Here is a 23,946-nt window from a genome sequence, read left to right as displayed (position 1 = left end):
GTCTCACTAAGCTTAGTAAGGACCATTTGCCCTGCAACAAACACACCAATTGAGAAAGAAATGTATGTTTCCCCATGCAAGTGCTGACACCACCCCTAGGGGGAGACGTTCCCTTCTGGGTCAGGGTTTTACACAACCTGGGACCATTGAGGATGCTCCTAAGAACTGGTTCTGTGGTATCACAAGGACTTTGTGAAAAAGAATACTAATGTATCCCTTGAATTGAACAGAATGTGATTTTTGGAGGACTTATTTTCTTTACTCTGGGGACAGTATACAGACTGAAGCCCCAATGAAAGTGTTCAAGAAGTAGCAGTACTAGAAGATTTTTTGTTTACTAAGAGCATTTAATTCAAATTCATTGAACTGTCAGCAGTCAGGAAAGTTAGTTTTATCTTTTTTTAAGAATTAAAATTTTGTACTAGCTGGTATTCAAATTATATAATATTATATATTCTATTCTGCTTCAGTAGATGAATTACATACTTTGAAAAGTGGACATTAACACATAAAAGTAAGCCATGCATTTCATCTTGATATATCTAGAAATAAAGGAAACAAGCTAAAATTAGGTGAAATCCAAGAAAATTTTCATTGTAATGGGTGTTTTATTCAGGGTATTTTATTTTGTTGTTGTTGTTACAGGCATTTCCCCCAATGTCCTCTTCCTTTTCCCCAGATACTTATATATATTTTTCTGTCACTCAGACTTTCCTCTTTTGCTGTACATGCCATTTCAGCCATTCCTTTGCAATACAGTTGAGTGCAGTCTCACTCTGTTTTCCCTGCAGACATCAGGTATGAGGGCATGATCAACACCATGCTGAAGGAACTCTTTGAGTTGCTGGTGGCGTGTGTGGCCAAGCCCACAGAAACCATCTCCCGAGTGGGTTGCTCATGTATTAGGTGAGAAAAAGCTTCCCTGGCTCTCCACACAACTGAAGTTTTTATTATGAGAGCCAAGGGAATTAAATTCTTTTGCAGTAGCCATCCACTTTTTGTAAATAAAAATGACTGTGTTCCTAATTCTTCATTTCACTCCATCAGCAAATACTTTGTTTTTATTGAAATTTAGTTCATTTACAGTTGTATTGGTTTGTGGTGTAAATACTGCAAGATATTAAAAATAGTTCCCTAGGAGTTCCCGTGGTGGCGCAGTGGTTAACGAATCGGACTAGGAACCATGACGTTGCAGGTTCGATCCCTGACCTTGCTCAGTGGGTTAAGGATCCGGTGTTGCCGTGAGCTGTGCTGTAGGTTGCAGACACGGCTCAGATCCCGCATTGCTGTGGCTCTGGCGTAGGCCGGTGACTACAGCTCCAATTCGACCCCTAGCCTGGGAACCTCCATATGCCATGGGAAGTAGCCCGCAAAATAACAAACAAAAAAAAAATAGTTCCCTAGGCCATACAGAAGGACCTTGTTGTTTATTTTATATAAGAGTGTCTTACTCATGTAAGCATGACATTGTTGATACTGGCATTAGGTCCCTTTTGTTTATTTCTGTTTTTATTTTCATTACTCTAGGAGGTGGATCTGAAAAGATATTCCTGTGGTTTACATCAAAGAGTGTTCTGCCTGTGTTTTCCTTTAAGAGCTTTATAGTATCTGGTTTTACATTTTATAGTATCTGGTCTTTAATCTATTTTGAGTTTGTTTTTGTATATGGTATTAGAGAGTGTTCTAATTTCATTCTTTTACATGTACCTGTTCAGTTTTCCAAGCACCACTTATTGAAGAGACTTTCTTTTCTCTGTTGTATGTTCTTGCCTCCTTTGTCACAGATTAGTTGACCATAGGTGCCAACTGTGGATTTATTTCTGGCTTTCTATCCTGTTTCATTGATCTGTATTTCTGTTTTTGTGTCAGTACCATACTGTTTTGATGAATGTAGCTTTGTGGTATAGTCTGAAGTCAGGGAGCCCAATACCTCCAGCTCTGTTTTTCTTTCTTGGGATCGCTTGGGCTATTTGTGGTCTTTTTTGTTTTCATAAAAATTTTTTAAAAAATGTGTGCTAGTTCTTTGAAAAATACCATTGGTAATTTAATAGGGATTGCACTGAATCTGTAGATTGCCTTGGAGAGTACATTTTGACAATATTGCTTCTTCCAAGCCAAGAACGTGTTATATCTTTCCATCTATTTGTGTCATCTTCAATTTCTTTCAACAACATCTTATAGTTTTCTGAATACAGTTCTTTTGCCTCTTTAGGTAGGTTTATTCCTAGGTATTTTATTCTTTTTGATGCCATGGTAAATGGGATTGTTTCCTTAATTTCTCTTTATGATTTTTTATTGTTAGTGTGTAGAGATGTGAGAGATTTTTGTATTTTTGTATCCTGCAACTTTACTGAATTCCTTGATGAGCTCTAATTGTTTTCTTGATAGTATCTTTGGTATTTTCTAGGTATAATATCATGCCAACTGCAAACAGTGACAGTTTTACTTCTTCTTTTCAAATTTGGATTCCTTTTATTTATTTTTCTCTGATTGCTGTGACTAGGACTTCCAGAATTATGTTGAATAAAAGTTGTGAGAGTGGACATCTTTGTCTTGTTCCTGACCTTAGCAGTAGTTTTTTTAGCTTTTCACTGTTGAGAATGATATTAGATGGGGGTTTGTCATATGTGGCCTTTATTTTGATAAGGAGGTTCCCTCTATGCCCACTTTCTGGAAGGTTTTTTTATTATAAATGGGTGTTGGATTTTGGTCAAAAGCTTTCTCTGCATCTATTGAGATGATCATATGGTTTTTATTTTTCAATTTGTTCTTGTGGTGTATCATACTGATTGATTTGCAGATATTGAAAAATCCTTGCATCCCTGGATAGTATCATGTTAAGGATTTTTGCATTTATATTCATCAGTGATATTGGCCTGTAATTTTCTTTTGTTTTATCTTAATCTGGTTTTGATATTAGGGTGATAGTGGTCTCATAGAATGACTTCAGGAATGTTCCTTCTTCTGCAATCTTTTGGAATAGTTTCAGAAGGATAGGTGTTAATGCTTCTCTGGAAGTTTGATAGAATTCACCTGTGAAGCCATCCAGTTCTTTGGTTGTTGGAAGTTTTTTAATCCATTTGTAATTTCAGTACTTGTGATTGGTCTGTTGATATTTTCTATTTCTTCCTTGGTCAGTTTCCGAAAAGTGTGTCTTTCTAAGAATTTGTCCATTTCTTCTAAATTGTGCATTTCTTTGCCATATAGTTGCTTATGGTAGTCTCTTGTAATCTTTTGTGTTTCTGTGGTGCCAGTTGTAACTTCTCCTTTTTCATTTCTAATTTTATTGATTTGAGCCCTCTTCCTTTTTTTCTTGATGAATTTGGCTAAAAGTTTATCAATTTTGTTGATCTTTTCATAGAACCAGCTTTTAGTTTCATTGAACTTTTCTGTTTTCTTCATCTCTATTTCATTTATTTCCACTCTGATCTTTATGATTTCTTGCCTTCTACCAACTCTGGGTTTTGTTTGTTCTTCTTTCTGTAGTTGCTTTAGCTACGAGGTTAGATTGTTTGAGATTTTTCTTGTTTTCTAAGGTAAGCTTGTATTGCTATAAACTTCTCTCTTAGGACTGCTTTTGCTGCATCCCATAGGTTTTGGCCATAGTGTTTTCATTTTTATCTGCCTCTAGGTATTTTTTTTATTTCCTCTTCGATTTCATCATTGAAATCATGAAGTGGTTGCTTAGTAGCATACTGTTTAGCATCCATGTGTTTTTTGTTGGGTTGGTTTGGGGGGGGGGGGCTTTTGTGGGGATTTTTTTGGCAGCTTTTTTCCTGCAGTTAATTTCTAGTCTTAGATTGCTAAGATGTTTGATATGATTTCAATATTCTTGAATTTACTGAGGCTTGCTTTGTGGCCTAGCATGTGATCTATCCTGGAGAATGTTCCATGTGCACTGGAGAAGAATGTGTATGTGTATTCTGATGCTTTCAAGTGGAATGTTCTAGAAATATCAATTAAGTCCATATGGTCTAATGTGTCATTTAATGCCCATATTTCCTTACTGATTTTCTGTCTGAATGATCTGTCCAGTGTTTTAAGTGGGGTGTTAAAGTCCCTTACTATTATTGTGTCATTGTCAATGTCTCCTTTTATGACTGCTAGCAGTTGCCTTATATATTGAAATGTACCTATGTTGGGTGTATATATAATTAAAATTGTTGTATCTTAGATTGATCCTTTGATCATTATGTAATGTCCTTCTTTGTCTCTTGTAACTGTCTTTTTCTTTTTTCTTTTTAGGGCTGCACACATGGCATATGGAAGTTCCCAGGCTAGGTGTTGAATCAGAGCTTCAGCTGCCTGCCTACACCACAGCCACAGCAATGCCAGATCCAAGCCGCATCTGTGACCTATACCACGCTCATGACAATGCTGGATCCTTAACCCACTGAGCAAGGCCAGGGATTGAACCTGCATCCTTATGGATACTAGTCGGATTTGTTTCTGCTGAGCCACAGTGGGAACTCCCAACTGTCTTTATTTTAAAGTTTATTTTGTCTGATATAAATATTGCTACCCCAGCTTTCTTTTGATTTGCCTAGAATAACTTTTTCCATCCTCTCACGTTCAGTCTGTATGTGTTCTTATATCTGAAGTGAGTCTCTTGTAGACAGCATGTATATGGGTCTTGTTTTTATATCCATTCAACCAGTCTATGTCTTTTGGTTGGAGTGTTTAATTCATTAACATTTAAGGTAATTATGTATGATCTTATTGCCATTTTGTTAATTGTTTTGGATTGGGGGGGGGTTGTTATTTTTTGTTTCAGTCTTTTTTTTTTTCTTTCCTTCCTGTGTTTTAGTTTCTTGTGGTTTGATGACTGTCTTTAGTGTTGTCTTTGGATTTTTCTTTTTTGTGTGTGTATCTATTGTAGATTTTTGGTTTGTGGTTGCCATGAGGTTTTGATATAGCAGTCTATAAATGCACAATACACACAAGATTGTTTTAGGTTGCTGGTCTCTTAATTTCAAATGCCTTTCCAAAATCCTGCAATCATATTCTCCTCTTCTCAAGATTGTTGCTTTCAATATCATATTTGTATATAGGTGTTTCCTATATTTACTATGTTATACAGGGTGCTCTGCTGCCCAGGTGATACAACCAAGGTCCCTACTCTCAGGGAACATATGGCCTATTGTAAAGTACAGGACAGTGTCATGGGAAAAGTGATCATAGTAAGGAGGAACTCGAAATGCCATGAAAAGAACGAGAGTCTTGGGGAGTAGGGCAGTCAGCAGGAGTTCTTTGTGGTAATGATACTTGCTCAGTTCTCCAAAACGAGGGAAGCTTCTGACAGGTGGGGACTTTGTAAGCAGAACAGCATGAACAAATACATGAAGATAAGAATTACAAGAGGGGTGAGTTCCCGTTGTGGTGCAGCAGAAACAAATCCGACTAGGAGCCATGAAGTTGCGGGTTTGATCCCTGGCCTTGCTCAGTGGGTTGAGGATCCGGCATTGCCACGAGCTGTGGTGTAGGTCACAGATGTGACTCAGATCTGGCATTGCTGTTTCTCTGGTGTAGGCCAGCAGCTGTAGCTCCCCTTTGATCCCTAGCCTGGGAACCTCCATATGCCGCAAGTACGGCCCTAAAAAGCAAAAAAAAAAAAAAAGAAAATTAAAAATAAATAAATAAAAAAGAATTACAAGAGGGTTTTATTTTGCTAGGTGTAAAGGAGTAGTGGGAAAATGGCTAGAATGGGCAAATCAATATAAAATATATACAGTCTTGCAGGCAAGCCCAAGTTGAAACATTGGCCTATTTATAATGGGGATCCATTGATATTTTTATCCCAAATGGGTTTGGAAATAGTATTAGGACAGTGGAATACCAGATGGACTGAAGGCAAGAGAGAGAAAAGACAGCAAGACTTGCAAAGAAACTACAGATTAATCTAGGCGTGTGTTGAGAAGGGCCTGCAGTTTGTGGCAATAAGATATATGGATTTAAGTCTTCCTCGTTTTCTCCTGGCAGGTACGTCCTTGTCACAGCGGGCCCCGTGTTCACTGAGGAGATGTGGCGGCTGGCCTGCTGTGCCCTGCAGGATGCCTTCTCAGCCACACTCAAGCCAGTGAAGGTAAGCTGCCTGGAGGAGAGCCCAGAGCACCTCCAGCCTGCCTCAGCTCCCTGGTGCCTCCTCAGGTAGGCCTCTGGACTCTGTCTCCGTCCTCCTAGGGGATGTCTCACTTAAAATCTTACAGAGGGTGAGAACCAGGTTGTAGGATCAGTATCGTATCCCACACACAGTGACAATGTGAGGTCCAAGACACTCTCAGGAGCCATGAAGCTGCACCCACTGAACAACTGCTGTGCTTCTCCCTAGGATCTTCTGGGTTGCTTCCACAGTGGCACTGAGAGCTTTAGCGGGGAAGGCTGCCAGGTGAGGGTGGCGGCCCCATCCTCCTCCCCCAGTGCTGAGGCGGAGTACTGGCGCATCCGAGCCATGGCTCAGCAGGTAAGGGCGGAGGCTTTTGATCCCAGGGGCTCTGGAAACTTCATCTATGGCTGGGGGTCCTTCCAGAATGTCTTGCATCACCAAACTGCCTTTCATGCTCTTAGGAACATATACCTCCTGGCTTTGACCTTTGGCCAATGCCAGTCTTTACCAGAAATCTATAGCATTGTGGTCCCCTCCCATCTCTTGCTTGTTGCTTCCTTCAGCACCCTAATCAAATAGAGTCCTTTTCCACCTGGCCACTAAACCTCACTCAGAACCTTATTTTCTTGCACTACTTATAAATGTTTGCTGAAATACTGTCGTTAATGCTAGACTATGAGTGCCTAAGGATGACAAACTTATTTCATTTCTTATCTTTCATACAGAGCACAGAGCTTAACATTTACAAGTTGCTTGATGAATTTGAGTTGAATGTTAACTAACCAGTCAAATTAAAATGTACTTATCAGAGTTCCCATTGTGGCTCAGCAGGTTAAGAGCCTGACATAGTGTCCATGAGGATGTGGGTTTGATCTCTAGCCTTGCTCAGTGCGTTAAAGATCTGGTGTTGCCACAAGCTATAGTGTATGTTGTAGATGCAACTTGGATGCGGTGTTCTGTGGCTGTGGTGTAGACCAGCAGCTGCAGCTCCGATTCAACCCTTAGCCCCAGGAATTTCCATATGCCACAGGTGCAGCTGTAAAAAGAAAGAGGACTTGTTTATGTAGGAGACACCATGTACACAAGTCAGAAGTCACAAAAGTTGTTTGTAGTCTGCTGAGTTAGGAGCTGAGAAGACATTCTGTATATTTACCTTGGTATTCCTAGAGCGGGGCATATAGAAGGCACTTTTTTGGCCATTTCTTGGGCTGCTCCCGCGGCACATGGAGGTTCCCAGGCTAGGGGTCTAATCGGAGCTGTAGCCACTGGCCTACGCCAGAGCCACAGCAATGTGGGATCTGAGCCGCGTCTGCAACCTACACCACAGCTCACAGCAATGCCGGATCATTAACCCACTGAGCAAGGGCAGGGACCAAACCCGCAACCTTATGGTTCCTAGTCGGATTTGTTAACCACTGCGCCATGATGAGAACTCCTAGAAGGCACTTTTTAAATGTTTGTTGAGTCAATGAATCACTAAATCACAGAAGGTCTTTCAGCTTTAGCACAGGCTACAGATATGCCCTTAAACACTTAAGCGACCTGTCAGTCTTCCTCTAAGAAAACCTGCATGGGGCTTTCATCGGCACCATCCCTAAAATTCACACATATTCATTAATAGTGCTATTCATAATAGGGGGAAAAATGGACTAAATTCCCAACCACCCATCAATTGACTGACTAAACACTATCATGTAATAGCAACAGACATATTTGACCATTTTTTTTCATATGCAGAAGATAATCAGCATATACATGTGTATGTGGTAGGTATTGAAGATATTAAGCAATTTTTATAAATGTATATGCACTGGCAGAAATATGCACTAGCAAAATGAAGTGAGTTTGGGTCACTCTTCACAGTCTCCATTTCTCTACAAAATCTATTTAGATTCATAATAGAATTTCCCCTTAGCACACTGATAACCTGGGATGCTCTGACTATTAACATAAAGAACTCAATCAAGTTCATGGTGTCACTTGAGAAGTTTCCTACCAGGTCTGGCTTCCAAAGGGCTTTCCCCAGCTCTCCTCAAAGACAAGAACCTGGAGTTCCCGTCGTGGCTCAGTGGTTAACGAATCCGACTAGGAACCATGAGGTGGCAGCTTTGATCCCTGGCCTTGCTCAGTGGGTTAAGGATCCGGCGTTGCCATGCGCTGTGGTGTAGGTCACAGACTCGGCTCAGATCCCGCATTGCTGTGGCTCTGGTGTAGGCCAGCGGCTACAGCTCTGATTAGACCCCCTAGCCTGGGAACCTCCATATGCCACGGGAGCAACCCTAGAAAAAGCAGAAAAAAAAAAAAAGACAAAAACAAACAAAAAAAGAATCTCCCACCTTCAGCATCTCGCATCATCTGCTGAGCACACTCCTAACATTGCAGGACATGATGGTTCTGCTCTTCTGAAAGGAGCAAGCGCGCCCCTTCCCTCAGCACAGTGGTGGTGGATGGCTCCCTGCAGCAGTAAGTCTGGCAGGAACCATAGCACAGAAGGCAACAGGCTGGTCCTCGGAAGGGCTGGCTTCTCCAAGCAGGAAGCCATCACAGCTGGCTGGATGAGGAATTTCCCCCTGCGCAGACATGCCACCCCCCACTGAGAACACGAAAACAGAATTCTGTTCTGACATGGCTTGTTAATGGAGTCCGAGGCAGAGAACATTTTAGTGAATCTTTTTTTTTTTTTTTTTTTGGTCCACACCTACAGCATGTGGAAGGTCCGAAGCTAGCAGTCAAATCAGAGCTATAGCTGCTGGCCTAGTCCACAGACATAGCCTCTCGGGATCCGAGCTTCATCTGAGACCTACACCACAGCTCACGGCAACACTGGATCCTTAACCCACTGAGTGAGGCCGGGGATCAAACCTACATCCTCACGGATGCTAGTCTGGTTCATTACCGCTGAGCCACCACAGGAACTCCGCATCTTTTGTTTCTTAATATTCCTCTTTCTTCTTTAGTCCCAAACCTTCCTCCTATATTTTCTCTTCATTCACCCCAGTATTCAATTATCTGATAATTGAACAAGATTTGGAAAAGAAAAGCTCCTTAAAAATACACACATTTCTAAAGGACGGTTGGGAAAAGATGTTAAATCATGTCAGATAAAATCTTTCAGATCGGAATCCAAGAAGTCATTGCTCTTCTAAGTCACCCCTCTCGGGGTCTGATAGAGTAGCACGACCGCATTCGAAGTCCTAACAGACATCCCGGTTAATTCCCCTGCATTGGCTACAACAGGAACCAAATAGATGTCTACACCAGAGAAGATCTTTTACAAACATAGCACCTTTTTAATTAACCTTAATGAATATTAAATGTCAGTCCTTGCCCTTGGGAGCATAATGACTTATCAGAGAAGCAGTCCAGCAGCCAAGATGTATTGGATATTCTGAATATTTGCTCTTCTCTTCTAATGCTTTGCCTATGTTAATGCACACATTAATTCATTTAATTCTCTCAACAAACATACTGGGTAGGAAACCTTTACCAACCTCGTTTTAGGGGTGAGAAAATACGTAGAAAGAGTAAGCAACTTGCTGGAGGGCCAGCCAGCTGATCCCTGGCGGAGGCGGTTGGGGATGGTAGTGCTCTAACTGTGCCTTTGTGTCCTGTGCAGGTGTTTATGTTGGACACCCAGTGCTCACCAAAGACTCCAAACAACTTCGATCACGCTCAGTCTTGTCAACTTATTATTGAACTGCCTCCTGATGAGAAGCCAAACGGACACACCAAGAAAAGGTATGTGGCTAAGCTTAAACATGGAGGCTGCTTGTAAATAGGAAAGTCCATTTATTTCTTATCTATTTTTTATTTTTGTCTTCTTGCCATTTCTAGGGCTGCTTCTACAACATGTGGAAGTTCCCAGGCTGGGGTCGAATCAGAGCTGTAGCCACCAGCCTGTGCCAGAGCCACAGCAACATGGGATCCAAGCCGCACCTGCAACCTATACCACAGCTCTTGGCAACTCTGGATCCTTAACCCACTGGGCAAGGCCAGGGATCAAACTCGCAACCTCAAGGTTCCTAGTTGGATTCGTTAACCACTGAGCCGCGACAGGAACTCTCAGAAAGTCCATTTATTCCCAGTGCTTGCTCATTATAATTCAGTCTTCAGCCAAAAATACGGAAAACAATTATGGAGTCACTTAGCAGAGATTTTCACATAAAATTGGTAGCCTTTTAAACAAATTTCCCACATTTCACATGTATTAGTTTGCATGGGCTACCATACAAAAATACCATAGACTGGGTGGCTTAAATAACAGGACTTTAATTTCTCACAGTTCCAGAGGCTGGAAGTCCAAGATCAAGGCATTGGCAGTATTGGTTTCTTCTGAGGCCTCTCTCCTTGGCTTGTAGATGAGTGTCTGCTCTCTGTGTCTTCACATGGTCTTTGCTCTGTGTATGTCTTTGTCCAAATTTCCTTCTCTCATAAAGACTCCAGTCATAATGGATTACGGCCCATCCTAATGTTCTCATTTTAACCAAATTATTTCTTTTTTTTTGTCTTTTGTCTTTTTTTGTTGTTGTTGTTGTTGCTATTTCTTGGGCCGCTCCTGTGGCATATGGAGGTTCCCAGGCTAGGGGTCGAATCGGAGCTGTAGCCACCGGCCTACGCCAGAGCCACAGCAACGCAGGATCCGAGCCGCGTCTGCAACCTACACCACAGCTCACGGCAACGCCGGATCGTTAACCCACTGAGCAAGGGCAGGGACCGAACCCGCAACCTCATGGTTCCTAGTCGGATTCGTTAACCACTGTGCCACGACGGGAACTCCCCAAATTATTTCTTTAAAGATCTTTTTTCCAAGTATGAATTTGGGGAGGATGCAACTCAATGTATCTATAGCATCATACATATTATAATCCTTTTTTCAAAAAATAACTTGAGGCATGATTCATATTGTTTCAGGGAGAAATACATCAGCTTCTCAGGAGCCATATAGCTATTAGGATACAGAAAGATCTGTGCCATGCCACAAGAAACTTGCCTTTTTCAATGCTGTCATCCTGCCTGAAAACCATTGTTCCTAGAGTTTAAGGTGAAGGCAGTGACTGAAAGCTTCTGACACACTAATAGGAATGATGATAGGTATTTGAGCACCACATAAGAAGTACAGGGGATAGATAACCCACTTCCAACTGTCCGTGAGGAAACATCCAGGGAGGATGTAAAAGTGTGAGTGTGGGAATCAGGTCTGTCTGAGCACAATGCCTGTGTCCTTGAGCATTTCCATTGTAAAGAGAGAGTGGGATAATTTTCACAGCTTGATACACCTATTGGTGTGAGATTTCCAGGTGCCGATTTTTGTACTCCAGTGTGTATGATACATACAGAAGACTATGTAGGTTTAAAAGTTAAAAAGCATGAATAGACACTGAAATAACTATGAGCCTGCCCCTGAACTTCAGAAAGAGCACTTGACCAACGTCCCACAAGCTTCTCACCAATTCATTGCCCTTCTTCCCTCCACTGATGGGTCCTCGTCTTTCAGTGTTGGTCATTTTTATTTCTTTTGGTACCAGTGATTTTGCACTCCTCTCTACAGCTTTAAGCATTGATCTGTTTTTGAATTTCAGTTCTTTTCTTACCCGTTTTCCTTTTTTTATATTTGTAATCTTTCCAGCCAATTATTCTTGCTGAAATAATTTTTGAAATAAAAGTAGGAGAAAAGGTGGGAAAGGAATAAATAGGCTGAATTCACATTATCAATAAAACATAGGATCACCTCATATTCCTGTTGGTTTAAAGGTTTGAAACGGTTATGATTTAAAAATTTACCACCATAGTTCCATCAGTTTACATGGTACTTTAAATAGTTACCCCTGCAAATACAGCAAAACAGGAAAAGCATATTAAGTTCTTTAGAAGAGGCCACTATGCCTTAAAAAAATCCCCTGAAATTCTTTTAAGTATTTTTGCATTCTTGGATTTGACTCATTTACAGGGGCAATACTCAACTTAGCACAGAAAAGTAGTGGAAGATGAGTTAGACACAGCAAAATTTGTGTGTCTGCTGATCAGGTGCATCCTCAGAGGTCACACTGAAATCACCCTTGGAAAAAAAGACTAGAACTAAAACCAGATTACAATATTTCAATGTTTAAATGTAAAATTTTGCAACATTTAAATGTAAAAGAAATCTGGGGAGTTCCCATGGTGGCTCGGTGGTTAATGAATCCAAATAAGAACCATGAGGTTGCGGGTTCGAACCCTGGCCTTGCTCAGTGGGTTAAGGATCTGGCATTGCCATGAGCTGTGGTGTAGGTCACAGATGTGGCTCGGATCCCGTGTTGCTGTGACTCTGGCGTAGGCCAGCGGCTACAGCTCCGATTCGACCCCTCACCTGGGAACCTCTATATGCCACGGGAGCGACCCAAAAAATGGCAAAAAAAAAAAAAAAAAAGCCCCGTATCTGATACTGACATTAGCATGTTTTAAATCAGCCACTTAAGCACTTAACTCTCAATGATCCAGTCTGGAGGCTTGCTTGCCTATGCACTTTGCATCAGAAGCAGAGAGGAAAGCTAAGTTTCTTCACTGAAAGGTCCCTTTCTTAAAGGGTAAGGGTTGAAACACTTGGGTAAAACAAATTGAAAAATTGTTGATTTTCATCTGTTTCTTACCTTTCTTGCTTCCTGTCAACATTGATGATGAAGAGTTTGCAGATCTATAAACAGTTATTTCACTTTTTCGGTATCTTTCTGAAAGTTTGATCTCCTTAGTATTTCTGCTTCTTCCCTTTTGTTTTCCTACTGCTGTGTTATTTGGCTTGAACCTAAAGTAAGGAGGGTTTTCTGTTTTCTTTTACATACACAGGTAGCAATTTTATATCCTAAAGCATCAAAGGGAATATCTTAATTGAGAAGATGCTCCATGGTTCAGACATGGCTTTGACCAGCCCTCTCTTTAGGCTTTCCATTTCTCAGGGAAGGTAACAAAAAATAGCCTTCTGAGCTAGGCTGCTTATGCCTTCGGAAATCACTCCCCTGGTTGTGTTTCCTGCTACAGGAGTCCAGGCTGCCAATGGAATGGGGTTGATGTGTCAGAGCCATTACTCAAGGAGACCGTTTCCTCCAGGCAGTTGTCTGTTCAAGTGCCTGCACTTAGAACTAATCTGGTTTTTGTTGTTTTGGAGACATAACTGAGTGCGACTCTAACCAGACATTTGCCCCGGGGACAAGAAGATGAAGAAGGCATCACCCTGTCCCTTGAGGACTTTACGGTGTAGTGGGGATCCCAGAGCAGTGATGGGATTTCCCTTCTTCATTAGGGTCCTGTTGTTGGGGACATGAAACACACTAGACCAAATGGGGGTCTTTACAGCCTGCTTCTTCAAAAGAATGCATATTCAGGAGTTCCCGTCGTGGCTCAGTGGTTAGCAAACCTGATTAGCATCCATGAGGATGAGGGTTCAATCTCTGGCCTTGTTCAGTGGGTTAAGGATCCAGCATTGCCGTGAGCTATGGTACAGGCTGCAGACACAGCTCGGATCCCACATTGCTGTGGCTCTGGCATAGGCCAGCAGCTGTAGTTCTGATTCGACTCCTAGCCTGGGAACCACCATATGCCACGGGTGCAGCCCTAAAAATAAATAAATAAATAAAAATTTTAAAATGAATGCATAGTCAGGTCTCCTAATAACTTAAGTAACTTGTAAGTTCCTTCTTTGGTAGGGAAGTTGGGGGAGGGGGTGAAATAGGGGTGTTATTATTTAGTGGGTTCAGAGTTTTTGTTTGAGATGATGAAAAAGTTCTACAAATAGATAGTGGTGATGGTTACACAACATGATAACATGTCCATGCTACCAAATTGAACTTTTGAAAGCGGTTAAAATAGTAACTTTGTGTTATATATATTTTACCATAAAAAAGTTGCTTAAGTTATTTATTAGAAGGGGTTACTCTTCATGAGTGGCAATTCTTTGTACTTATTCCATTTTTGCTGAAAGTACAGCATTTTCCCTGAGATACCACTGCATAAAAGGCTAGGTCAGTCTTTAAAACAATGTGCGAGAAGATTTTTGTTCTTTTCTGCTAAAGACTTTCCCTGCTAGTTATAAAAGTAATTTTCATGGACTTTTGAAATCAGTAGTGTGAATGAGTTGTCATAATCTTGTAATGATCCGGTTGTGGGAATAGCTTGCCACATCATTGGCATAAGCCATTTTCATGAAATTCTAAGAGCAATGAAAAGAATGGGAAACCATAAATCCAAAACCACACTGGTAAATCAAAATACTGAAATTGGAATTGAAAATGTTTTCTTTGTACAAGAATCCAACCAAACAAAAGGAGTCAAATCACCAAATATTTGAATATTCATGTCTAATGCTTCTTTATCAGGGGTGGGCCCCAGCTGGGAAGTTGTCACCACTAGTGGGTGCACCTGCTTCTCAACCAGATCTGGCCAGATGTCTAGGGAGCATTTGCCCTCCTCCAAAGTACTGAGCGAATGCTGCTTTCTCTCCTAGGTTTGTTTTAGAAGGCTGTGGATTAAATTATCAGTTTCTGTCTTTGAAAATGTTAGCCTCTAAAGTTAAAACTTCAGTGTTCGGATCTCCTCTGTCTTACATGATGGAAGCACTAACAGTTTTATATACATGCACCTAAAGCATTAACATTTAATCCTGGAAAACTGGTTTGGTGCCTACAAACCAACTTTAGTAAGATTCTACAAGCTTTGGGTATAAGAAAAAATGGCAATTAAAATTAGTATAATTCAATGGCTAAAAAGATGTTCAACATCACTAATTAATAGAGAAATGCAAATCAAAACTTCAATGAGGTATGACTTCACACCAGTCAAAATGCTCATCATCAAAAACTCTGCAAACAATAAATGCTGGAATGTGTGTGGAGGAAAGGGAACCCTCCTACACCATTGGTGGGAGCGTAAATTGGTGCAACCACAAGGAGAACAATATAAGTTTCCTTAAAAAACTAAAAATAGGAGTTCCCATCGTGGCTCAGTGGTTAACAAATCCGACTAGGAACCACGAGGTTTCGGGTTCAATCCCTGGCCTTGCTCAGTGGGTTAAGGATCCAACGTTGCCGTGAGCTGTGCTGTAGGTTGCAGATACGGCTCAGATCCCTCATTGCTGTGGCTCTGGCGTAGGCTGGGGGCTACAGCTCCGATTCGACCCCTAGCCTGGGAACCTCCATATGCCGTGGGAGTGGCCTAGAAATGGCAAAAAGACAAAAAAAATAAATAACTAAAAATAGAACTACCATATGATCCAGCACTCCCACTCCAGGGCATATATCCAATGAAAACTATACTTTGAAAAGATACACACATCCTAATGTTCATTGCAGCACTATTTACAATTCCTAAGACATGGAAACAAATGTCCATCAGCAGAGGAGTGGAAAAAGAAGATGTGGTATTTTATAAAATGGAATGTTACTCAGCCATAGCAAAGAATTACAGTAGTGCCATTTGCAGTAACATGAATGGATCTAGAGATTATCATACTAAGTAAGTCAGAGAATATGAGATCACTTATATGTGGAATCTAATAAAAAATGATACAAAAGAACTTATTCACAAAACAGAAACAGACTCAAAGATACCAAAACCAAACTTATGGTTACCAAAAGGGAAACACTGAGGGGAGGGATAAATTAGGAGTTTGGGATTAACATATCCACACTACTATATATAAAATAGATAAGTAACAAAGACCTACTGTCTAGCACAAGGTAATCTACTTAATACTCTGTAGTAATCTACATGGGAAAAGAAATGGATATAAGTATATGCATAACTGATTCACTTTGTTGTACACCTGAAACTAATATAACATTGTAAGTCAACTATATGCCAGTAATTTTTTAAATAAAGTAAAAAATAATATAATTCAATGGAAATTGTTGCTTTCCTGATTTATTTTCTTGCTCATAACTACAAAAGAAAACAAGTCCTATACTGTAATTGTGCCTGTTAAAAATTTTTGTAAAACCGTTCTATTTATTTCCTGTCTCACTGAGAATTACTCACTATTGTAACATTAATTCTATAGCTCCTCAATTAGTTCTATAGCTCCTAGATTTTAAAAAGTGTCAAGAATTCCATTAATCATGATTAAACTCGTTACCATATAATGCCCCAAGAAGTTTGTCTCTTTCAAAGAAAGACATTGAAATAGAAATAGTTCAGTTTGTAATTAGGCCTAGTAGTTTTGTTTGTGTAAGGTCTGAATTGCTGCAGGCAGCAGGCTACTAATCATGCCTTTCTTTTCATTTGAAGTGTTTCATTCAGGGAAATTGTGGTGAGTTTACTATCCCATCAAGTGTTACTCCAGAACTTGTATGATATCTTGTTAGAAGAGTTTGTCAAAGGTCCCTCTCCTGGGGAAGAGAAGATGCAGGTGCCAGAACCCAAGCTGGCCGGCTTCCTCAGATACATCTCCATGCAGAACCTGGCCGTCATATTTGACCTGCTGCTGGACTCCTACAGGACAGCCCGAGAGTTTGACACCAGCCCCGGGCTGAAGTGCCTGCTGAAGAAAGTGTCTGGCATAGGGGGTGCTGCCAACCTCTACCGCCAGTCTGCCATGAGTTTTAATATTTATTTCCACGCGCTGGTCTGCGCTGTTCTCAGCAATCAGGAAACCATCACTGCAGAGCAAGTCAAGAAGGTGCTTTTCGAGGATGATGAGAGGAGCACAGATTCCTCACAGCAGTGTTCATCGGAAGATGAAGACATTTTTGAGGAGACCGCCCAGGTGAGCCCCCCAAGAGGCAAGGAGAAGAGGCAATGGAGGGCCCGGCTGCCCTCACTCAGTGTCCAGCCCATTAGCAACGCGGACTGGGTGTGGCTGGTCAAGAGGCTTCACAAGCTGTGCATGGAGCTGTGTAATAACTACATCCAGATGCACTTGGACCTGGAAAACAGCATGGAGGAGGCGCCGATCTTCAAGAGCGACCCCTTCTTCATCCTTCCCTCCTTCCAGTCGGAGTCGTCCACCCCGTCCACCGGGGGCTTCTCGGGGAAAGACACGCCCTCCGAGGACGACCGCAGTCAGAACCGGGATCACGCAGGTGAACCCCTGAGCCTAAGGGGGCCCAGCGGGGAGATGCTGCTGCTGCCCCCGAGCCCCAAGGTGGAGAAGAAGGACCACAGCCGGAAGAAGGAGTGGTGGGAGAATGCCGGCAACAAAATCTACACCATGGCAGCTGACAAGACCATCTCTAAGTTGATGACCGAGTACAAGAAGAGGAAACAGCAGCATAACCTATCCGCCTTCCCCAAAGAGGTCAAGGTAGAGAAGAAGGGAGAGCCACTGGGTCCCAGGGGCCAAGGCTCCCCGCTGCTGCAGCGGCCCCAGCACCTGATGGACCAGGGGCAGATGCGGCACTCCTTCAGCGCTGGCCCCGAGCTGCTGCGCCAGGAGAAGAGGCCCCGCTCAGGCTCCACCGGCAGCTCCCGCAGTGTCTCTGCGAGGGACGCCGAAGCCCAGATCCAGGTGGGTTCCCGCTGGAGGAGGAGGCAAGGTGCGGTACCCGGCCATGCAGGAGGGAGGCTGGGTACCGGTGATGCACCTGTCCCCTTCACGGAGCACAGCATGTTCTAGGCCTCCAAAGCCGTGGACTGCCTGACCATAAGATGTACGATCTGTCAGTGTAGCAGCCTAAAACTGAAAATCTTATTCTCAGATAATTTCAGGAATTTTTTATGGGTTAAACCCTATTGAGAATTAAGAGCCCACCTGTGTAAACAAAATGATGCCAAAACTTAGAAAACGGATGGGCTTTAAGTCCTGAGTTTATCATTTGAAGATAGCACCAAAGCAATTCTGTAGTTGTGAAGAATTATGCAAAGGGAAAAGGCAAAGCGCATGAACTGTGGTTATGCCAATGAATTGCCTTTCTAGCCCATCCTGGGCACACAAAAATGATGGTTTTTCAAAGTATTCTTATTCCTTTATATATTCGATATTTACAATTATATGATACATCCCAAAAATGAGCTTGAGAAGTGAAGAACAGTGGCGCTGTTTCGTTCAATTTAAGAAGAGATGAGATTGGAAAAGGGAAATAGGGACCTAGATGTGGAGAGTTCCTTTAAAAAAAAATTATCTTAAATTGTAGACTCCTGTCACTGGCAAAAGCTAGAAGCTCTTGGGTGTGAGGATTCTGGGACCCCAAACAGGAGTATGTTCTTAGAGTGAACACAAACTTGGAATTAGTATGAATCTTGCAAGATCCTTTTCTTCACTTCTGACGTATCTTGAACATGGAACTATCTTGAACTAAACTTCAGAATTTGGAATCCACAAAAATCATCTTAGATGAGATTTGCAAAAGCATCCATCCAAACTGGGATATAGGGTTATTCTTTAGAAGAAGAACTTGAAAATAACAAATTTCAATCATTTTTTCATGTCTTGGAGATTTTCTTACAATTTTAAAACTTTCCTTAAATTAAGGTAGACCTTATCCTAAATTAAGGTAGACCTATTCCAAGTTTTTGAGGCATTATAGAGTGTCATATGGCCTATGAGAAGGCACGAGAGTTTTTTGAAATCTGAAGAATAAGATTTGTGTATTTTGTAAAGGCTGATAATGAGATATTCCTAAAGTTAGATGATCCTCTACTATTCCTTATATATATAAACTTAAACTGATGTTTTCTTGTGAGAGGACATTAAATTAGTAAAGACTGGAATTCCCATCGTGGCACAGCAGAAACGAATCCGACTAGGAACCATGAGGTTGCAGGTTCGATCCCTGGCCTCACTTAGTGAGTTAAGGACCCTACATTGTCATAAGCTGTGGTGTAGGCCGCAGAAGTGGCTTTTATCCCTCATTGCTGTGGCTCTAGCTTAGGCCGGCAGCTACAGCTCCGATTAGACCCCTAGCCTGGGAACCTCCATATGCCATGGGTGCGGTCCTAAAAGGACAAAAAGACAAAAAAAAAAAAATTAATGAAGCCTAATTTATTGAAACCTAAAGTCTGAGAAAACTCATTTGCAGATTGGCACTTAAGAGTACCAATGAAACCACTGGAGAAAACTGCGACTTCTCTTCATTCCTTTCTCTTAGGCATGGACCAACATGGTGCTAACAGTTCTCAATCAGATTCAGATCCTTCCAGACCAGACCTTCACAGCCCTCCAGCCAGCAGTGTTCCCGTGCATCAGCCAGCTGACCTGTCACGTGACTGACATCAGAGTTCGCCAGGCGGTGAGGGAATGGCTCGGCAGAGTGGGCCGTGTCTATGACATCATTGTGTAGAAGACTCGCGTTCCGTTCGCAAGGGAGTACACTAGGAGAGTTAGAGTGTGTCTGCCAATCCAGCTGATAGCGTTTTCCCCACCACCAGCCCCAGTATCTCAGAGAACTTTCGAGGTCTCTCCCTAACTAATCCACATCGAGGCCGTTCTGGATACGAAGGTTGTATCTGGATGATGCAAGCGATACTCTAACTTCGCACATAATTTCAGAAGAGTCTGCATTCCTTGACACATTTCTAAATCTTGTTTATTTCCCAGTGCTTTTGCCTGCAATGTTATCCCCAACTGGGTCACTTTCAAGGACCGCTCCTTCAAAAACACTATGTTGATCCATCCTTTTTTAAAAATGCAATTGCTAAAGAAATATCTGCTGGTAAGTCAAGCTGATGTACATGTAGGCATCTCGTACCAGGCGTTATTAATTGGAGGAGGATTTGTACTCTGATTATGAGTTTGGCAGAGAAGGAAAGAGTTGGAAAAATGTATTCTTGGGTGTCGTAATCAAGAAAGAGATGAGTTGCTTCCTCTGTGAAATATTCCAGAATATTTCAAAGTTGTTCCTGAGTTGTCAAGGTATTCTGGTTGGTATTCACCAACTTCCTTGTGTAAGGTACTCTTGTGCCTTCATTTCCCTACTTCTAAAGGAAGGAAATTCTTTCCTGTCAGGGCTCTAAGTCTGAGGCATGGCAGCCTTTGACGCAAAGTGCCCGGTAGTATTGGCTGATACAGATAGTGCCAAAAGACGTAAGACTGGCCACCCTGGCTGTCCCATTAGTCTTTGCTTTTGCTTCCAAGGCAAAAATGAAAAGGGAAAGAAAAAAATGGTGCCTTAGTTCCTTGTTCCACAGACATTTCTACGCTCCACAATTATCTGAACCATAAAGTATAACATTGGGTTTTTAAGTAAACAAAACAACTGGTTTTATATCCACACTCTTGGAAGAAAGGAACTCAAGAGTTCACTGTCCAGTGAGCAGACTTCTCAGGGAAGGGGGCAGGAAGTGGGGGGGGGGTATGGAGACAGCTGGAATGGGTGGGAAAGGGGGATAATGATGAAATCATTTTAAATTTGAAAATATTAGACAACAATCATATGAAATTATGGTGTTATTCATACATACTCTAATCTCAGAAGAAAATAAAACTACAGGAGAAAAGGATACAGAATGAAGTTTAAGAAATGAAGTTTTTCAGTTTAAAATATTTCTCCTCTCTGGCAAGTAGATTTGCCCTCTGTTTGAGTCTTTTGTTCAAGCCACTATTTTAAATGGACATTTCTTTTTCTAATTATTACTAGAAAATACATTTGGAGTCTTTACCTTATTTACAGTAGATTTAATATTTCTTATAATAATGATTGAAACTCCTCCGTCAATCCTACTTGTACACATTCTAGAAAGTTAGTTGCTGAAATATACATTATAAGTTTCCCAGTTCCTTAAAATTATTCATAATTGAAAATGTTATCCTTAAAACGTCAACTCTTCAGTGGGGAAGTAAGGATTTGAACATGACAGCTTTATTCAGTGCTGGTTTTGTAAACTTTGTCTTCCTTGAGAATATGTAACTATCTACAAAGAGGAAGACAGGGCTGCTTTATTTAGGCACTCTAAAAGAACAAACCTATCATTCACTATGCCATTTAGAGATCACCGTAGAATTCAGAAAACATTTTTCCAGTTTCACAAAATACTCTTTGCGGAATGTAAGTTTAGAAACTGATCAACTATTTGAGCTCACCAAGCAATGAATTGTTGGAATAGCAATGAGTTATTTTGACTTTTGACTTTTTATATTTTGTAAGTAGAATTGAAAGTTGGGTACTTTTTTTTTTTAATGAAAGCGGTACATCTTTTTTTTTTTTTTTTATGAAAATGGTACACCATGGTACACCATGGTAATTTTGTTTCTTACTGTAGCTTATTGGAAATCCATTTCCTTGTGCGCCTGTGAGTGTCTACAATTTATGGGAGGAGTTAGGGAGCCTCAGCAAAGCAGAGTATTATCAAATCAGAGTAATTATGAAATGTTTATATTATCAAATCAGAATAATTATGAAATGTTTATATCTAGCAACTTTTTATAAAGTATAAAAATTCAAAGAAGCCAGTCTCAATTTATGAATGTCAAGTCCTAGAAGTTGTTAACTGTTTAGAAGTCAGAATTCATTCTCTGACAAGATTCTCTGTGATGGGATCCGTGACTAGGTTATGAAAGTAAGTTTTCCTCACACTGTATCCAAACACTGCTCTAGGACCATCCTAATTATAGGTCCCAAGAATAAAAGATGAGAGAATGAATGTATATCATTCTTTACCTACAAGAGAGTTTATAAGGGGGGTTTGGTCCCTTCCCATCATCTTTTCTATAGACCACCCCCCAGGCCCACATTCTTGAGCCCACCTCCATTCCCAACACGTCTGTGTGCCACATCCATTCTGATTTCAACTGGGAAATCAGCGAAGTCACAGTAATCCTTCCCAGAGATATTTGCAGGTTTCAAAAAGGACATTGCTTGATGCAAATGATTTCCAAGGAATAGTACTTCAGGTCACAGTGAAGTCAGTCAACTTTTCCCTGGGGTAGAGAAGAAAGGGAGGTAATTAAAAACCCTTAGCAGAAGCATGACCCCTCCCCAGATGGCCTGTCAGCCCCTCATTGTGTCTCTGTTTCTGCCTTTCCCTATTTCTTTCACTTCCTTCCATGGTCTCTCAAAGACCAAGGTCAAGACAGCCTTTGTAGTTAGAACAGTTTATAGCACATATTTTCGTATCTAAGCAGAATAAGATTTTACACATTGCTTTTAGTTTTCTGTATTTACTGCCAAAAGTGTGTTACCCTAAGGTTGACACATTTATTCTCTTTCTCATATTTTGGTAAATTGTTCATCTTTACCAAAGTGAAGAAGCACCTGGAAAACTCAAAGTGCAAAAGAATTCCTGACCGAACAGCCCTGTCAAGGACACCACAATCTATAGCAGATTTCTCCTTGTCAGTGAAGTCCTTAGATTTGTTGGAGGGCTAATAAATTGTTCACAGGACGCCTCCTATCCCCTACATCTCCTGCCCTGCTTTTAGAGATGCTTAGGCTGCCTTTTTCTAGCCCATCATCGTCTTTCCCCTTACTGTTTTCCTGCCTTCTCCATCATCACAAAACTTGGGCACCTTTTACCATTTTTAGGCTATTTCAGTGGCTGACCAAGGCAGAGTCTAACATACATAACAGCGCAGACTAAAGCAAACATGACAAAATGTTAATATAATTCAAAAGTACCTTTAAAGGGAAACTTCTTGGTACAGTGATCACTATGATTCTTTGTTGTTCTTGTTTTTTTTAGGAGAGGGCTTATACAGAGTCAGTTGAGGAAGTCAAATGGCCTTAACTGTAAGAAGGTAATGCAGTTATATAATAGATACTTTTTTGTTTGGGCCATGCCCATGGCATGCAAAAGTTCCCAGGCCAGGGATCAAACCTGAGCCACAGCACTGACAACATCAAATCCTTAACTGCTTGGCCACCAGGGAACTCCTTTAATAGATATTTTTGACTTCCCCAAATATATCACAGTATTGCTCATATAGAAAGAAAATTTTTATATTGTTCTCAGAAGGAAAAATCCTCTCATATCAGTCCCATCAAACTAAACAAAATGAAAAGCTCTGTTTAGAAATGATAACAATAGCAAGAGGTTACAGATAGCAAGGGAGAGGTGACATCATTGAGTGCCTCTGAGAATGTGAACCTTTATCTATTTCACCAGATTTAAGCCCCACAGTAACCTTGTGAAACAGGCACTGCTATCCTCATTTTTGCAGACGAGGATGGAGACCCAGGCAAGTTCAGAAACTTGCCCAAGAGAACCAATAAATGGCAAAGTTGGTTGCAAAAGAGGTGTTCCGTCATGCAAAGGCCAGGCTCTCTGTATAATACCATGGTCCCATGGTCTAAGTACATAGAGTAAAAGCTAATGTTTCAAGGAATTAAACAGGTAAAATGAGTTGGAAATATTTCATTGATGTCCCTATCTATGATGTTATAGGGATTATTCAGATTTCCAAAAAAAGATAGTTTCTAGGCCTAGCAAGATCATGTATAACATAATGTTTTGTGTTCAAAAATAAAACTAAATTTTAATCCTAAAGCAGATCCTCAGTGGTAATTTAAAAAACACACCAAATTAGGTGGAAGTGATGGAACAATATTGTCCATGGCCAGCTGTTTATACAGAACAACGTGAGAGTCTGTGTCTGAAATGACGGGAACGCTCAATTGGTTGACATTTCACAATTACCACTTAATCCCTCAGAATAAAGTGCCCTGTAGCCAACAGTGCCTCTCTGCTTACTTCCCTAGGAAGTGTATAGGAATAAATTGTTGGTCATCATCAAACTTTGGGAATATGCAAAACAAATGACCATCTTTTAAAATGCACATTCTCTGAAAAGGAAGCAACTGGTCAGACAAATGGCTTAAAGATGCAGGTACTGAGGGCATCAGGTCAGTATCCATAGTAACCATGTGCCGTAACGCCTAAATATTTCTTCTTGCTTTATACACAAGGAAACAGGCAGAAGGAAAATCCAACACGTTGCTTTAAATGGA

At 41.1% G+C, this 23,946-nt stretch overlaps 1 protein-coding gene across 1 annotated transcript in view; it reads left to right on the top strand.

The window, feature by feature from the left end:
* The window catches only part of ARFGEF3 (ARFGEF family member 3), a 179,919-nt gene extending 159,596 nt beyond the window's left edge, over positions 1–20,323 (top strand). Inside the window, exons 29-34 of the mRNA XM_047770102.1 lie at positions 792–906; positions 5,980–6,082; positions 6,329–6,460; positions 9,720–9,841; positions 16,355–17,573; positions 19,153–20,323. Coding sequence (XP_047626058.1) covers positions 792–906; positions 5,980–6,082; positions 6,329–6,460; positions 9,720–9,841; positions 16,355–17,573; positions 19,153–19,344 — 1,883 coding nt within the window. The 3' untranslated portion in view covers positions 19,345–20,323. The remainder of the gene's footprint in view (positions 1–791; positions 907–5,979; positions 6,083–6,328; positions 6,461–9,719; positions 9,842–16,354; positions 17,574–19,152) is intronic.
* The last annotated feature ends 3,623 nt before the right edge of the window (positions 20,324–23,946 follow it).

The sequence above is a fragment of the Phacochoerus africanus genome, chromosome 2 (assembly GCF_016906955.1).
Source record: "Phacochoerus africanus isolate WHEZ1 chromosome 2, ROS_Pafr_v1, whole genome shotgun sequence".
In the NCBI taxonomy this organism is placed as follows: domain Eukaryota; kingdom Metazoa; phylum Chordata; class Mammalia; order Artiodactyla; family Suidae; genus Phacochoerus; species Phacochoerus africanus.
Note: the sequence above shows the minus strand (reverse complement) of the source record. Positions and strands in the feature narration are given on the sequence as shown.